This window comes from Vicia villosa, linkage group LG1 (assembly GCF_029867415.1).
Source record: "Vicia villosa cultivar HV-30 ecotype Madison, WI linkage group LG1, Vvil1.0, whole genome shotgun sequence".
NCBI classification, from domain to species: domain Eukaryota; kingdom Viridiplantae; phylum Streptophyta; class Magnoliopsida; order Fabales; family Fabaceae; genus Vicia; species Vicia villosa.
In genome coordinates, this window is record NC_081180.1 from 16,518,006 (window position 1) to 16,535,927 (window position 17,922).

Below are 17,922 nucleotides of genomic sequence, written 5' to 3' on the forward strand. Positions count from 1 at the left end.
TATGCTTAAATGGGTTGGCACGGAAGTTGCAAAATTAGTGTTCGAAATTGAAATTGGGAGATCAAATTCTGGTTTCTATTAGAAGGCCTACATTTGTGATAATAAGATGTGAAAGAAGGGGAAAGTACAACTCACGTATTCGAAAGATGAAACCGATGACACCAAAACGATGAAAAAAGGGTTTTATCGAAGTGGATGCGATAGTGGCGAGATTAGTCAGCAATATTTTAAAAACATTTAAACGTCCTCAACCATCTCTAGATCATGAAATGTGATGTTATATTTTATGCTAACAATTATCTATGTAATGTTACATATTTTGTGTACGTGATTACATATATTTATGTTAATTTGTGTTTTTTTTCATCTATTGTTTGAAATTGCTTTTGTGTTTCTGATAATAGGGTATAATCCCGATTTTACATTCCGGAAAATGTCATGTAATGATTTTGTATTCTTGTCTAAAATCTATTATGTTTTTCTGATTTATCTGATAACATGGTATATTTCCGATTGTATAATTCAGATACTCTCGCGGAAGGGATATTTTTGAGGTCGTGCAAGACAGACTACTACACAGAGCCCAACTTTTTTCATAATTTTGTACTTAAATAGGGCCTATATTTTCTTTTTCATGATTAAACTCCAGACCTACACTGAGCCTCCAAAAATTTGAGATGACTCTGCCTCATGAATAAGTTTGTGGTGTGTTTAAGTAGTAGTATCAAGGAAGAATCCGAATTTTAAAATCCCAATTTTTTTAACATTGACTATGTCGTGTTTCATGAAAATATTAAAAAAAATTCACTAAGATGTGTGAATAACACATAGAGAAATGATACATCGAGATCCCAAATGACAATTACACCGTATGTATATTCGGTACAATCTACTTCTTCCTATATTTTACTATTTTTTTACATTGATGGGATAATGTGCTACAATCAAAATGAGTTTTAAAGCTACAATGTAGAGGATACGGTGTCAAAAAAAGTGGTGTACAAATAGGATTGCTCTAACACATATAATGCTATGAGAAGCCTATTTTTGGGCTGAATAAAACAGTATTCTAGTGAGCCCAAATATAAGGTAGGTAATCAACACTTGACTGACTTGAGTCTCAACCCAAGAAACCCAATCTATTCAGATCATATTCACTCATAAGAATCAAAAGTTGATGATGATTACACAAAAAAGATAACCTTATCTCTTCATTTACAACTGAGAACCTGCCACGTCAGACACAACCAAATATCCTAAATATTCCCCACCTCAAATTCTCCATAGTCTCCACCATTACCTCTCTCAAAACATACACCACACCCATTTCCCTACTCTCCAAAGAATTTTCACCTGAGTAACCAATTCCAATGGCTTCAACTTCAATAATCTCAATGGCCGTGCCAGTAACCTGTACCTCCACCAAGAAGTTAGAGTCACCAACCTCTCACGCATTCTTGAAGGCACCATTGACTCTAAGGCCATCATCAAAGTCAAACGGAAGGTTCCAAGTGAAAGCTTCGCTGAAGGAGAAAGTTGTGACAGGGCTGACAGCAGCTGCATTGACAGCTCAAATGGTGATTCCTGATGTGGCCGAAGCTGCTACCGTTTCACCTTCTTTGAAGAATTTCTTGCTCAGTATTGTCTCTGGTGGAGTTGTGGTTACTGCCATTCTTGGGGCTGTTATCGGTGTTTCCAATTTCGATCCTGTCAAGCGAGGCTGAGAAGATTTTCAGTCCCGGCAAGGGGTATTTTAGTATTTCTCTCATTGTCATATTTATCTGTATAATGAATTCAGACATGAACTCTGTGTTGTGTGTAATATCATAATATGTGACTCTTGATCTTCTCTTGAGCATTAGTTTTCTTATTCTTAAGAACTTGTTTTCCGTTTTGGTGCATCATAGAAAATATTAATAACTGCATGTATAGAAAAACTTGTACATTTCAACATTTGAACTAGCACACTACACATGGGAGAAGAATGCACATTAAACCGTTTAAGAATCTTTTTAACTCTAGCATGTAGACCATTTGAAACACTAACGAGCTTAGAAAAACGTTGTAGGATACATAGTTATAGTTATAGGCCAGATAGTTGTGGCACAAAGAGGAAACTACAAGAAATCTTTCACCCGCACTGCACATAAGTGCGGGTAAAACAGGGCAGAGCACATTAGAGGGTGTAGACCTAAATTCTTGACCTGTCCTGTGCGAGTAATATAGATATGTCCAACGCATTGAATCCGTTTTGTCACCCCTAGTTAAAACTAAGGAGACGATACAAAGACCCTCTGAATCAATTTGCTGGTACCAATTTCATCTTTATGAGCCTTCAACGTAACTTATCATTGAAGTGAACCAAAATCATCATGTGAATTCGCAAGCCACTAACACTATCATTCTTGGTCTTGTCGAACAAAGAGAGATACACACATTTCTAAACTTTTTCAAGACACAATTTGCACCAACAAATTTTAGATAATCCTTGTCACTATCAATTTCTAGGATGTTGTTCTTAGCATATTTCTCCATTGTAAAGGATATCACCTTAAAAACATAATCTATACTAGTAAGTAACCCGTGCGTGTGCACGGGTTCTGGTATGTGACGCGCATTTGTTTCAGATATATATTTTTTAATAGAAAAATGTCTGGTACCCGTTAAAAAATAATAATTGAATGTATAGAAATATGTCTGGTACCCGTGAAAAAATAATAATTGAATGTATAGAAAAGTGTCTGGTACCCGTGAAAAAATAATAATTAAATGTATAAAAAAATGTCTGGTACCCGTGAACAAATAATAATTGAATGTATAGAAAAATGTCTAGTATCCGTGAAAAAATAATAATTAAATGTATAAAAAAATGTCTGGTACCCGTGAACAAATAATAATTGAATGTATAGAAAAATGTCTAGTATCCGTGAAAACATTTAGATCAAGATATTTTCTCTTTTCATATAATGTCATGCCTTAGAATTTATAAACTAAAATCAAGATATTTTCTATTTATTATCAAAATAGTTTTATATGAATAATATATAGTTCAACATGAATAAGATACGAATGTTCTCCTGTTAAAATTATTTATTTTATTTTTTAATACATTAACAAATTATTTTTAGATTTTTTTTAGTATTAATGATATAAAAACTAACTAAAAAAAGAAATCATAAATACTGAGATTCACTATTAATAAAATCATAAATTAAAATCATAAATTAGTTTATCAAGAAAATCATAAATTAGTTTATCAAGAAAATCTGAGATGAAACAGGATTTGTAGCTCAAAATTATTTAATTTTTGTATATATCATGGAGACATTTCTTGCACAGATTGAAGCCTCATCACTCAGTGTGAATTTCATCATTACACTCTAAATTTTAAAAGAATTAAATAAGGTGGATTCTTATCTACCCATTGAAAAATGTTGGGTAAAGTTACCCTTCTAAATTGTTAAAAGTTCATCGGTCCATTTGTATCCTATTTGTTAATGTCATTAAAAATTTTAGTTTTTAATATTAGTGATTTATTTTATGTATTTGCAATACAGTCCCTTTGCATTAATGGTTACATTTAGTACCTTATTTAATTTTAAGTTATTATTTTTTAAAAGTCCCATAATACATTCTATTTCACGTTAGTTCCAAAGTACATTGTTTCTCTGCATTTCACCTTGCTTTCTACTTTACATAATATTATTTAAATAAAGTAGTTATATTTTATGAGAATATGAAGAAATTGGTTGGAATTGAATTCATGGACTAAAAGCGATCAACAAATCATTTTTGCTTTTAGAATAATTGGTGATTAATCATTTTTGTATTTAAAATGAGTGATGATTTGATAATGTTCAGGAAAAAATAATTTTAAATTAACTTACACAATTTTTTTTTTATCAAGCTTCCTTACACAATTATTTTCATATATTAATTTTTGAAGAATTTTAGCAATTCTTGTTAAAACATTTGCAATATATATATATATATATATATATATATATATATATATATATATATATATATATATATATATATATATATATATATATAATAGTAATAGTATCTATAATAATTAATTATGTGATTAGATAAATTTTAATATAATATATTTATTTATTACAAGGTAAATTAAATTTATTTACAATTATATAAAATCTAACTTTATAAATAGTTGGCCAAATGAGAATTTTTTTAAAAGAAATCTTACATTACACTTAATAATAATAATAATAATAATAATAATTATTATTATTATTATTATTATAAAATAATTTATACTTAAAATAATAATAATAATAATAATAATTATTATTATTATTATTATTATTATAAAATAATTGATAGCTAACATGCTATCGATCTTTATGGTAATTTTTCCATGATCTTCTGATGTAATCTCTTCGACCAGATTCACCACCCATGTTGCTTGACATGCACAAAGGGAAGCATCTATGTATTCTGCTTCACACGACGATAGTGCCACTACAGGTTCTTTTATGAAACTCCAAGCAACTGGTGCCCCACCTAGCATAAACACATAACCAATCGTGGATTTTCGATCCTCAGCATCACTACACCAACTTGAATCAGTGTAACCCACTAGGTTGCATTCTTTTCCCTCATCAGTTGCAGGAAACAAAATGCCATAGTCGAGAGTTCCTTTTAGATACCTTAGTATCCTCTTCGTCGCTGCTAGATGTGATACCTTTGGCTTCTGAATGAATTTACTCACCATACCCACATTGTATACTAAGTCAGGCCTTGTGTGACAAAGGTATCTCAATGACCCAATAAGTCTTCTATATTGGGTTAGGTCGACATCATCTCCATCTGATTCTTTCGACAGTTACATTATTGGTTCAGCAGGTGTCAAAATTGACTAGAATGCGTCAGATATCAAAGTTGGTCGTTATGGCGCGAATGAGCAGTGGAATCGTGGAATTGGGAGCACCACCAGGGAGCTCTTCTTTGTAGAACGTGATGGGTGCGGAACTCCCTCTAGTAAGGTCCAGTGTGGCTGTCTTTCCCGAACTCGCCAATATGAGCTCTTCGAACTTTCGTTTGACAGAACCCACAGTTAGTTTGCTGAAGCCTCCTCCGGATATGACCATCGTGGATGGAAATGAATCCCACGGGCTGTGTGAGGAAAAGAACGTCGGGACACTGGCCCAATTCGGGACGTAGAAATCTTCTGGGCGGGTAACGCTCATAGCGACCTAGAGTGCGGACGTATCCTCGGTGGGCTTCTCTTCGGCCACTGTCTTCGCTTCTTGCGGAGTCTCTTGCTTTTTCGCATATTGTTTGAGGTGTCCTTCCCTGATAAGTATTTCGATTGCGTCTTTAGATGGATGCAGTCCTCGGTGTTGTGTATGTGACCTTTGTGGAAACGATAATACTTTGACTTGTCCACATTCGGTCGAGCGGGCATCGATTTTGGGAAGCGAACCTTGCCTGTTTGGAACTCGGCATTGGCGCACTCGGTCAAGATACGTTCCCGAGACGCGTTTAGAGGGGTATATTCCCGGAACTTCCCTACCAGGCCCTTGTAGTCTTTGGCCTGGAGAAGGTGAGTGTTGACGAGAGCAGTGATCTTCCTTACTCTTCTTGGCGGAGGAGAATGTTGACGTTTCTTGGCTGCCAAGGTATCCTGCTCGGAACGTGGGTGTTTGCGAGGGGGAGTCTTGGCGCGGTGTTTCTGTTCTAGTGCTCCGATTCGATCATTCTACTGTCCGATGGCAAAGTAAGAGAACAACAAGGTACCACAGAAATTATGAGATTTTGGGCAAAGTTTGGATTACCTTGCCCTCTAGAGGTAGAGGGCTATTTATAGTGTTCTCGTTGGAGTGGATCTCCTGTTTTCATGGGTCTAGGCGTGATTTACGGTCCAAAATATAAGGGACTTTTGACTAGGTCTTGACTACTCGTGCTCGGGATACTAGCAGTTGTCGGGGACAGGGTCCCAGCGTGTTCTGCTAATCTTTCGTCATGCTCGGTCGAGGGGAGATGTCTTCCCCGTTGGCTTTTGTGGGTTGGGCCAACGCTTATTGGGCCTATTTATGCCAAAGAGTGGATTGGGCCAATTTGAACAATTGGGCTAGTCCGGAATAAGTAGTATCAATTTGAAGCTAAAGAACCTCCGGTTTACAACTTCTCACTTAATCCCTACCCAATGCAACTTCTACCTAGAAACCTCCTAGATATGAGAAACCCCTCTCACTTCCAATCACCGTGGTGATGTCTCACAATAACAATCCCAATTACTGATATTGACGACATTTTCCCTCAATCTTCAATTACAAACAATCCTAGATTAAGAACTACATTAAAATGCTAAATGTACTTAAAAAACAAAATTTACAAATAAATTAAAATAGAAAATGTTATTAAATTGTTTTTATAACTAATATCAGAAAAGAATTTACCTACTAAATTAAATTTTTTGAAAAAAAACCAACTATTTTGTAATATAAATTGATTTTTAATTTTTAAAATAAAAAGATTTTTTTTAAATTTTTTAATTTTTTTTCTTAAAAAACAAATTAGGCAGGATATATAACATTGTATTTACCGCAAGTACATATACATAATAAGATAAAGATAATAAGTTGATTAGGAAAAAAAATTTATAGTTTTTTTTTCTCCCGAATACTACTATATAGTAGATATTTACTTATAAAATTAATTTTGACCATAGTGTATTACTAAAATTTTCATATTTTTACTTATTTTAAAATTTAAGATTAATTAAGTAATTAAATTATTAATTATATAATTTATATATTGCACTTTATGTTTATATAGTTATATATGTTCACATATTAAATATTTATTAAAAAAATAGTATTTACTATTAAATAGTAATGTTACTTTAGCTTTAATTTAATTTCTACTTCTATATATTAATATTAAATTATTTGTATCAGAATTTATAATTTAAACTCATTTATGTGAACTATTTTGACACAATTTAAAGTATTATAAGTATTTTGTTTTTTTAATATCACAGTAGTACGTACAACATATATTAGAATTTCACAATTTTAAAATTAAAAAAAAAAAAGAGTACAAGCTAAATATTCTCTTTTAACAGCAAGTGGAGAGACAAAAATAAGTTCATCTCAATTTATTGCATTTTTTAATGTCATTATTCATGAAGCTCTTCTAGATAAAAGCTGCAAACATTGGGACATGGTGCATTGGGAACTATTACCTCGTTAATGATATAGGGGTAAATTCATAATTATAAAAAATATGTTGCCATAATTAAAAAATGTTGACTGTCTTAATGACATGGCAAATTGTATATTCTTAAGCCAATATAAATAAGACAACTCATATGGGTAAAGTTACCCAACTATTTATGGAGGGTAATGAAGTTGTCCCCATTAAATAAATCTGTTATAGTTGATGATAACAACATATGAGTCATTCCCAACTTAATCATTGAATTGAAGGCATCTACTCATATAAATGAAATTGTTGCATCTACTCATATAAATGAAATTGTTTTTTAATTCTATACATTATACAATTTTATTAAAGGCCAATGTTCATATTATTATTAATTGCTAACATTATGTTGGGAATATAGATGGAACCATCTACTTTTTATCACACTCCATTCCTTAATTCCTTACTCCATTCATAAAAAACAATCTTATATCCTCTATTTTCTTCTTCTCTATTACATCAAAACCATGTCCTTCTTTTACAACACATGGATCTTCTGCCATATACTAACAGTTGACCACATAAAAAGTGTGTTCAGTTGAACTGGAAAAAATACCCCAGCAACCACATAATGGCTATTCTTTTGACCTTCTACATACAACATGCAATTTACACACTAAATCTCAAACTACCATTTCAGCTTCTTGAAGAGTTGAAGGGATCCCAACATCAAGGCGCATGGTTGATTTATATTGTTCTGGTAACTCAGCACCAGCCTGAATGCATATTTCAACTACAGCTGGAGCCTGTCCATAGAAATTCCTAAGCTCTCGTTCCAGCGGTGGTCCGTTTACATCGGGAACATGCCACACAAATCTCGGCGGTATTAAGTCATTGAGCACTGCAGATTGCCAACCATGCTGCCCATTGCGTTGTTGGTGTTTGTGTGCCCCACAGTTTTGAGCTTTGGTTCCGTTGGGACCAACATGAATTTCAGGGCAATATCCACAGACCCTCACATGGTACATTAAACAGAATTGAAATTTTTAAATGACTAAAACTCTAAAACATTAAACAGAATTGAAATTTTCTCATAACTCATTATTGAAAATTATAACTTATACCATTGTAATTTTAGTTGATAAAACACTTCAACCATTTCGAATCCATCCACAGCCACTCTCGTCGCCTGAAACGTTTAGCCGCCACCATAGATATACCATCGCAAAACTGCACACGTCGTAAAAAAAACATATCCATCAGAAACATATGATAGTAGTAATAACTCACCATGTTTAACATATGGTCACCATTCAAACCTACATAACCATCTCCTTCATCAACCTGTAACCACACCAACAACAAATCAACAAACAGCAATCACCTTCAACACAAAAAATACAATAATATAACAAACCAACAAAGACAATACCTTCAATATCATTTTCATTAACAATAGTTTTGAACTACAATATCATTTTCAATATCATTCTATATACCACCACTGTGCACATCAGAGTCACCCCTTTTTTCCCCATCGCACCACCGACGATAGAATGAACCACAATAATCGAAATCTCGCCGGAACAATCTCGTTGAACATTCTGCAAAACCCAACAAAACACAAAATAGACCATAAACCATAAGCAAATGTAAATCCATTGAGATCAAAACCATTAGAAAAACCACAACTTTAAGATGGATAGAATTCGTTGTGATTGTACAACAAAAATTGTTTTCTGCACAGTCGCAACGCGTTGGATTGCTCTCTCGAATTCCAAAACTCGGACTCTAAGCCTTATATCAATTAATACCTTTCCAAAACGCGTTGGAATGCTCTCTCGAATTCCAAAACTCGGACTCTAAGCCTTAGATGTTCAAAATTTTAATACCTGAAGTAAATAGCTCCAGCCACTGTTTTAGAAAAAAGAAGCAAGTCTCACCATTCAAAAACTCTGCAAACCTTTTCCTGTATTAGTTACGATCAACCGGATCGTCTACCATGCCGCCCAAAGGTAACTGTCCTCCAGTGTCTGGCATCGTCCAATTCAGCACGAGGAACCCTCTCTAATACTTGGTGCTTGTTTATCTGGAGTCGACTTAAATTTATTCCTGATAGCCTGCTGTCTTGACTGTCCTTGCAAAAGAATAATATTTACCATTATAAAACCAATGTTGATTGATTTAGAAGCTTCGTTCATAGCATATTCATTCAAAGAAATTATGTAATAAGCAATTGTGAGACTGTACGAAAATGCGAAAGAGTTATACTAATATCCAGACAACCGGTTGAATTTACAGCATCAACACAAACAACAACACAAACAACCGGTAAATGAAGATCCTTCTCAAATGTTTCCATCACCCGTTCCCTATACACATTTTCACCGACAATTACGACAACCTGCACAACTAAAATACACATGGAACAGAGAAGAAGTAGACGAAGTAAAAACAAACAGCGAGAGGATAGATTGTTTTGCAACAGTTGCTCCAACCACTCATCTCTGACCATTCCAAAAAGAACTATCAAAGTTGAGAAATATTGTATCATAAAGACCGACAAAAATAAAATTATTGTATCAACCATATTAACAAAGCAATCATATTAACAGAGCAAATTAGAAAAAAAATAAGGTTGAAATCTAACTTACTTCTAATTAATCACCGGCGGCCACCGTGATCGAACACATAAGATAAATCCATCACCAAATGAGCGAGTTTTGAGATTTATAATAATAATATCAGATCTATAATAATTAGTTCAAATCCTACACTTTCTACAAAAGAAAGTTAATAACGAAACCTAATTTGAAAATGTCATACATAAACCTTTTCGAATCGGACCACCACCACACTCGTCGTCGGAAACCCATTTCCACCCCCACCACACTAATCGTCGGTAACCCGTTGATGCCGCTACAGATCTGAATGTCAAAACATAAAAGTAACTGGTGAAAACCTTATTCATATTTTTGTTAGCAAGATGAAAAGAACAACATACTTTGCTGCAGAAACATAAAGCATAGTAACAAAAAGTTACCAATGGTATGGATAGTAGTGACCATATGAAAAGGGGATCTGAAAAGGTTCGATCAACGAACCGCTCTGGATATCTGCGATTGAACGCTTACAGATCTAAAAAGGGTAAAACTGAAAGATATGGAGATTTTGAAATGAAAATAAAATAATAAAGTAAAAATCCGACCTCTAAAATCTGAGGAAAATCAGCGTCTTCTTCGTCGTATGTGATTCAACTCCGACCACACAGACAACGAAATCAAAACCCTACCATGGAAGCATTAGATCTGAAAAAAATAATCATGTTAATAAACAACATAGAAGTCACAAATTCCATAGGTTGAGCAAACAAACCATACCAGATCATGGTGACGATGTTGTGTTAGAATGAAGCTTGAGGAAGAGGAAGAAGGTTAATGAAGAGGAAGGAGAAAGACAATAGTCATGATAGAAAGAGAAAAGAGAGAGAGAGAGAAGGTTGAAGACAAAGGAAACGTGAAGTGAGTGAGAAAAGGAAATATGAAGTGAGCATAGAAACACAACCAATGCATCCACGTGGCTGAGGCAGAACACAAAGGGGCAATTAAGTACTTTCCAGAACATAAAACTTTCTTATATTGTAGATTATTGTGTTCTCATATTTCATAAAGAGACTTTTGGGCTTTCCTAGACGCATTTTGAAGTAGCGTCATTGTTTTTCAATTCTAAAATCCAATATGGGCCTATGACCTATTTCAAGTCTTAAACCTCGGGCACACTGTTATCTACAAATCTTAACATAGAAGATTTTATCATGAGACTCCAGTTTTACCTGGCACCTCCACATGAGAGCTGCAATTACTGTTATATCCTTTTTTAAAAATTTCAGATACTTGGAAAGTTTATGCCATTACCGAATTTTTAGTTGAAGTACCGAATTTCTTTTTGCCAATTTTTTTGTTTGTATGAAGAAATACTGGACCTTTTGAAAAAAATACTGATATTTTGCAAAATTCAGAATTACCAGATACTTTTTGAAATTGCCGCTAAAAATCACAGGAATACTAGTTTTTTTTAAAAATTGTTGCACATATACCAGTTTTTTGAGAAATCCTATGCAGTTATACGGAAAATTTTGAAAAATCCAATTACCTATAAGATCTATCGGATATTTTGAAAAATCTGGTACAAACCAAATTTTCCAAAAAATTGGAAAAATAGTGGTAGTGAGATTTAGAAAAAAACACAACATTTTAACTTTTTTAACAAACTATACCCGATAAAATATATACATAAAATGCAAAATGTGCTACAATACCCATACATAACAAATTATATTGACTTCCCTTTTCAATGCTGTTAGAACAAGATTTGTTCTGATCAATTATCTTAGTTTTGATGATAACAATAATATGAATTTTGCTTAAGATAATATGGTACTCTAATCCAATGTAATTTCCTTTTCAGGAAATATATAAAGAGTATGCATAAATCAGCGCTCAGAAGCTTTGACTCAGAAGGTTCAGCATGCAACATCAGAACATGGTCTGGCAAGACATCAGAAGATGGTCGAAGCAGAATCAGAACATGGGTCTATGAAAGCATCAGAAGAACATGAGATCAGAAGCACTGAAGTTCTGATGGTATCACGCTCAGAAGCACTTCAAGGTCAGAAGATCAGAAGATGCTATGCACCAAGCTGTTTGACTCTGATGATAATCAAACGTTGTATTTACAAACATCAGATCAGAAGAAAGTACAAGTGGCAGGCTACGCTGACTGACAAAAGGAACGTTAGAAGCTATTAAAGGCAACGTCAGTAGACACAGCGCGAACAAGGCTCGAGGTAGTTGACAAAAGCGTATAACATTAAATGCAAAGCTGTACGGAACACGCAAAGCATTTAATATATTCAACGGTCATCTTCTCAAACGCCTATATATATGAAGTTCTGATGAGAAGCAAGGTTAACCAATTCTGAACGAAATTATTCTGAAAGACTTGCTGAAACGCTGTTCAAATCAAAGCTCAGAATCTTCATCTTCATCAAAGCTCACTACATTGCTGTTGTAATACATTAGTGAGATTAAGCTTAAACGTTAAGAGAAATATCACAGTTTGTGATTATAGCTTTTAAGAAGCATTGCAATACTCTTAGAAAGATTACATTAAGTTGTAAGTAACTAGAGTGATCGTGTTGATCAGAATACTCTAGGAAGTCTTAGCTTGTGTCTAAGCAGTTGTAATTAGAGTGATCACGTGGTGGTCAGGATACTCTAAGAAAGTCTTAGCTTGTGTCTAAGCAGTTGTTCCTGGAGTGATCAGGTTGTGATCAGGATACTCTAGAAGACTTAGTCGTGGACTAAGTGGAAAACCATTGTAATCCGTGCGATTAGTGGATTAAATCCTCAGTTGAGGTAAATCATCTCTGCGGGGGTGGACTGGAGTAGTTTAGTTAACAACGAACCAGGATAAAAATAACTGTGCAAATTTATTTTTATCTGTCAAGTTTTTAAAGCTACACTTATTCAAACCCCCCCCCCCCTTTCTAAGTGTTTTTCTATCCTTCAATTGGTATCAGAGCCTGGTTCTAAGGTGCAAGCACTTAACCGTGTTTAGAAAAGATTCAGGAAGAGAAAAACGCTTCATTAAAAGATGGCTGGTGAACCTCAAGCAAATCCAACTCCATCTACATCTGGCTCTGCTGAGCAACACAATGGAAACAATGGTTATACTAGACCACCAGTATTTGATGGTGAAAACTTTGAATACTGGAAAGATAAACTGGAAAGTTACTTTCTTGGTATAGATGGTGATCTATGGGATCTTCTGATGGATGGTTACAAACATCCAGTAAATGCCAGAGGCGTAAAGCTGACAAGGCAAGAAATGAGCGATGATCAGAAGAAGCTTTTCAGGAATCATCATAAATGCAGAACTGTTTTGCTGAATGCTATCTCTCATGCTGAGTATGAGAAGATATCTAACAGGGAAACGGCCTATGACATATATGAGTCCTTGAAAATGACTCATGAAGGAAATGCTCAAGTCAAGGAGACCAAAGCTCTTGTACTAATCCAGAAGTATGAAGCCTTCAAGATGGAGGATGATGAAGACATTGAAAAGATGTTTTCAAGATTTCAAACTTTGACTGCTGGATTGAGAGTTCTTGACAAAGGCTACACCAAGGCTGATCATGTAAAGAAGATCATCAGAAGTTTGCCCAGAAGATGGGGCCCAATGGTGACTGCATTCAAGATTGCAAAGAATCTGAATGAAGTTTCTTTGGAAGAACTTATCAGTGCCTTGAGAAGCCACGAAATTGAGCTGGACGCAAACGAGCCTCAGAAGAAAGGTAAGTCTATTGCATTAAAATCAAATATAAAAAAATGCACTAACGCTTTTCAGGCTAGAGAAGAAGATCCTGAAGAATCAGAATCTGAAGAAGAAGATGAACTGTCCTTGATCTCCAGAAGGCTAAATCAACTCTGGAAGAACAAGCATAGGAAGTTCAGAGGCGTCAGAAGTTCAAAGAAATTTGAACGTGGAGAATCTTCTGATGACAGAAGATCTGACAAGAAGAAGGCTGTCTGCTATGAGTGCAATGAGCCTGGACATTACAAGAATGAGTGTCCGAAACTTCAGAAAGAAAATCCCAAGAAGAAGTTTCATAAGAAGAAAGGTCTTATGGCAACCTGGGATGAGTCAGAAGATGATTCAGATTCTGAAGATGAGCAGGCTAACTGTGCGCTGATGGCGACAGAAGATGATGGATCAGAATCTACATCAGAATCAGATTCTGAAGAGGTATTTTCTGAACTATCTAGAAAAGAGTTAGTTTCCAGTCTAACAGAACTTCTGGAACTCAAAGCTCATCTTAGTATCAAATACAAAAAGCTGAAGAAGCAATTTGAATTTGAAACTAAGAAGCTGGAATTGGAAAATTCTGAACTGAAGGAAAAAGTTTTAAATTTATCCAAAAACAGTGGATCTCCTTCTGAAACAGAAAAAGCCATTCCTAGCATGAATCATATTCTGAAAGAATATGACTTGAGCTTCAGAAAATTCTTATCTAGAAGCATAGGCAGAAGTCAACTTGCTTCTATGATATATGATGTGTCTGGAAATAATAGGGTAGGCATTGGTTATGAGAGTGAAATCCCATACAAGCTTGAATCTGTGGATGATATGAAAATATCATACAAGCCTCTGTATAACCAATTCAAATTTGGCCACTCCCATGATATTAGGCACACATCACATGCACAAAGCTTTCACATAACACACACTAAGAAGCATGTGACACAACCTAGGAAATATCATGAAACTCAGAATAAGAAGTATCATTCTGTTCCTCCTGTTAAATATTTTGCTAAACCCAAGTTCCACCAGAACTTGAAGAGAACTAACAAGAAAGGACCCAAGAAGATGTGGGTACCAAAGAAAAAGATTATTTCTTTTGCAGATTCTCTTGGTGACAAAGAAGATAACATACAACATGTCATGTCACCTAGACTCAAGATGTTCTCAACACTTGAAGAGAAGAAGGACTGTTTTCTAAGTCCTGATACTTAAATCTGCTGGAGAAGTCAAGTTTGGAGGAGATCAGAAGGGCAAGATAATTGGCTCTGGAACTATAAAGTCTGGTAACTCTCCTTCCATTTCAAATGTTCTTCTTGTAGAAGGATTAACACATAACCTCTTATCTATCAGTCAATTGAGTGACAATGGTTATGATATAATCTTCAATCAAAAGTCTTGCAAGGCTGTAAATCAGAAGGATGGCTCAATCCTATTTACCGGCAAGAGGAAGAACAACATTTATAAGACAGATCTGCAAGATCTTATGAGTCAGAAGGTGACTTGTCTTATGTCTGTTTCTGAAGAGCAGTGGGCCTGGCACAGAAGATTAGGTCATGCTAGTTTGAGAAAGATTTCTCAGATTAACAAACTGGATCTTGTCAGAGGACTCCCTAATCTGAAATTTAAATCAGATGCTCTTTGTGAAGCATGTCAGAAGGGCAAGTTCTCCAAACCTGCATTCAAGTCCAAGAATGTTGTTTCTACCTCAAGGCCACTAGAACTCTTGCACATCGATCTGTTTGGCCCAGTAAAAACAGCATCTGTCAGAGGGAAGAAATATGGATTAGTCATCGTTGATGATTATAGCCGCTGGACATGGGTAAAGTTCTTGAAACACAAGGATGAGTCTCATTCAGTGTTCTTTGAATTCTGCACTCAGATTCAATCTGAGAAAGAGTGTAAAATCATAAAGGTCAGAAGTGATCATGGTGGTGAATTTGAGAACAGATTCTTTGAAAAGTTCTTCAAAGAAAATGGTATTGCCCATGATTTCTCTTGTCCTAGAACTCCACAGCAAAATGGAGTTGTAGAACGAAAGAATAGGACTCTGCAAGAAATGGCCAGAACCATGATCAATGAAACCAATATGGCTAAGCATTTCTGGGCAGAAGCAATAAACACTGCATGCTATATTCAGAATAGAATCTCTATAAGACCTATTCTAAATAAGACTCCTTATGAATTGTGGAAGAACAGAAAGCCCAACATTTCATATTTCCATCATTTTGGATGTGTATGTTTTATTCTGAACACTAAAGATCATCTTGGTAAGTTTGATTCCAAAGCACAAAAATGTTTCCTTCTTGGATATTCTGAACGCTCAAAAGGCTACAGAGTATACAATACTGAAACATTGGTTGTAGAAGAATCAATCAATATCAGGTTTGATGATAAGCTTGGTTCTGAAAAACCAAAGCAGTTTGATAATTTTGCAGATTGTGATATTGATGTATCAGAAGTTGTTGAGCCAAGGAGCAACGCATCAGAAGCAGAGCTTCTCAGAAGCAAAGAATCTGAAGATCAAGTATCAGCTTCTCTGGAGAATCTAAGCATTTCTGAAGAACCATCTGTCAGAAGATCATCCAGACTCATTTCTGGTCATTCAGAAGATGTCATTCTTGGAAAGAAGGATGATCCAATCAGAACAAGAGCGTTCCTTAAGAACAATGTAGACTGTCAATTAGGTCTTGTATCTTTGATCGAGCCAACTTCTGTTGATCATGCTCTAGAAGATCCAGACTGGATAATTGCTATGCAAGAAGAACTGAATCAGTTTACAAGGAATGATGTTTGGGATCTTGTTCCTAGACCAGATGGATTCAATATAATAGGTACAAAATGGGTCCTCAGAAACAAGCCCAGAATGAGAAGATGAGAAGTTCTTATGTATGAGTATCTTCTGGAATGAAATTTCTTTTATAAGAAGTTCTGATTGAAATCAATTAGAAATTGTGATTCAGTTATTACTAACGTTTCATTGTCTAAGTTGATTCAGAATCTCTTTAAAAGCAAAAAGGCTGTAACTAGCTATCCAGATGGTAAACACGTGTTCACTGTTCATGGATAAGCGCGCGTGCAGTTGAAGGGACGTCTACTTAGGTAACTGTGCAAATCACGTCTTTTGTCATTATTATCTCTCCTCACGTCACGTAACATTAAATGCTCTTCATCATTTACTCTCTTTCAGTTTTCTTTTTATATTCTTCAAACGTTTCTTTTCCCTCTTATATTTCTCTCACTTTGCATTCAGTTTCTTTTTCGTTCTCTCTCTTTGCATTCATATCATAAACCCTAGCAGTTTCCAATATCTGCAACTTCATCATGAATCCATCGTCAAGCTCTGGGAATCAAGATAATGATCGGAAACAAAAGAGAAAGGCAACTGCTGAACCAAAAACCAAACCAAAAAGAGTAAGGATCACCTATGACCCTCTCAAAGTGAACCCGTTTGAAGCTATGATGTCTGGAAATTACTCTAGACGTGTGTATCAACCCCTTGACGGTACCCCTCAATCACCTCCCTCTTCAAAGACCTCCACCACCTCTTCCTCCTCATTCATCCTCTCGGAACCACCTTCTTCACCATCTGATATCTCCTCTCCTTCAACCCATCCATCAGATATTTCTTCATCTCTCTCACACCCTTTTCCCACCAGAACACCTAATCCCTATAGTGTTGTTCTTCCCGACTCCAGGTTCACTGTCAACCCTCCAACCCCTACCACTCAATCATATCTGGAGCTTTTACATTCTGATGTAAATGGCTGGTTGGAGATTCTGGGTGCTGCTCACCTTAACCATCTGGATGAGTATGCTACAAGCAACCTTTGGGATACCTTTCGTCAGGATTTTCTGGTTAGGGCTACAAACACTCAGAGAAGGATCATGTCTGAAGCTCCTGGTATTCGTGGTCTTCGGTTGGAAGCTGGTGAAAGCAGCTATCACCATCTCATCAGGAACAGAAGTGTTCTTGAGAAGAAGATACCTGCAGATGAGTTGGAAGAAGAAAATCTCTGCAAAGACATCGTGGTATGGAAACCATGGTTTCCTGTGCTGACTGGAGATTTTCAGTGGTTGTTTAACTGGTTCAGAATGAACCCCTCTGACAACGCACCTCACATGGTCTTTCCAGTAGTGGTTTATCCTGCTGAAGTTGCTGGTCCTACTCCTCCAACAAACCTAGCAGCTATTCTTCAAGCGTTGGAAGATGGAACTTCTGAGCTGCCTGAACCAGAATATGCTAAGGCTACTTCTGAGTCAGACTCAGATGAGGAAATGGAAGATGCACAAGCTGAAGATCTCCCAGAAGATCACCCTACTGAGATTGCTGTCTCTTTTGGCAGAAATTCAGGTGCCTCTTCTTCTGGTGAAACCTCAGCTCTG

General features: G+C 35.5%; 2 protein-coding genes and 1 long non-coding RNA gene across 4 annotated transcripts; 1 reads left to right on the top strand and 2 right to left on the bottom strand.

Annotated features, from left to right (window-relative positions):
• The first annotated feature begins 1,277 nt into the window (after nt 1-1,277).
• On the top strand, nt 1,278-1,880 carry LOC131629720 (uncharacterized). The gene has a single exon (XM_058900502.1). The coding sequence runs from the start codon at nt 1,371-1,373 to the stop codon at nt 1,722-1,724; it is 354 nt and encodes a 117-aa protein (XP_058756485.1). The 5' UTR covers nt 1,278-1,370; the 3' UTR covers nt 1,725-1,880.
• A 5,979-nt stretch (nt 1,881-7,859) lies between these two features.
• LOC131653791 (APO protein 2, chloroplastic-like) lies at nt 7,860-8,620 on the bottom strand. Its single transcript, XM_058924114.1, has 4 exons — nt 8,609-8,620; nt 8,467-8,520; nt 8,301-8,365; nt 7,860-8,190 (listed from the first exon to the last, which is right to left on the bottom strand). The coding sequence occupies exons 1-4, from the start codon at nt 8,618-8,620 to the stop codon at nt 7,860-7,862; spliced, it is 462 nt and encodes a 153-aa protein (XP_058780097.1).
• A 134-nt stretch (nt 8,621-8,754) lies between these two features.
• Nucleotides 8,755-10,793, bottom strand: LOC131601674 (uncharacterized). Of its 2 annotated transcripts, XR_009283788.1 has the most exons (4): nt 10,557-10,751; nt 10,220-10,484; nt 9,831-10,103; nt 8,756-9,308 (listed from the first exon to the last, which is right to left on the bottom strand). It is a non-coding gene; the product is annotated as an uncharacterized LOC131601674 (long non-coding RNA). The 2 variants fall into 2 exon arrangements; XR_009283784.1 differs by having other exon boundaries at nt 8,755-9,308; nt 10,220-10,793.
• Nucleotides 10,794-17,922: the final 7,129 nt, after the last annotated feature.

What these genes read in the sequence shown, in the direction of transcription:
- LOC131629720 (XM_058900502.1), top strand. Translation starts at nt 1,371, where the DNA reads ATGGCTTCAACTTCAATAATCTCAATGGCCGTGCCAGTAACCTGTACC.
- LOC131653791 (XM_058924114.1), bottom strand. An exon ending in GTGACCATATGTTAAACATG is followed by an intron (nt 8,366 to 8,466) that starts GTGAGTTATTAC and finishes TAAACGTTTCAG; the next exon opens with GCGACGAGAGTGGCTGTGGA. An exon ending in TATCAACTAAAATTACAATG is followed by an intron (nt 8,191 to 8,300) that starts GTATAAGTTATA and finishes GTACCATGTGAG; the next exon opens with GGTCTGTGGATATTGCCCTG.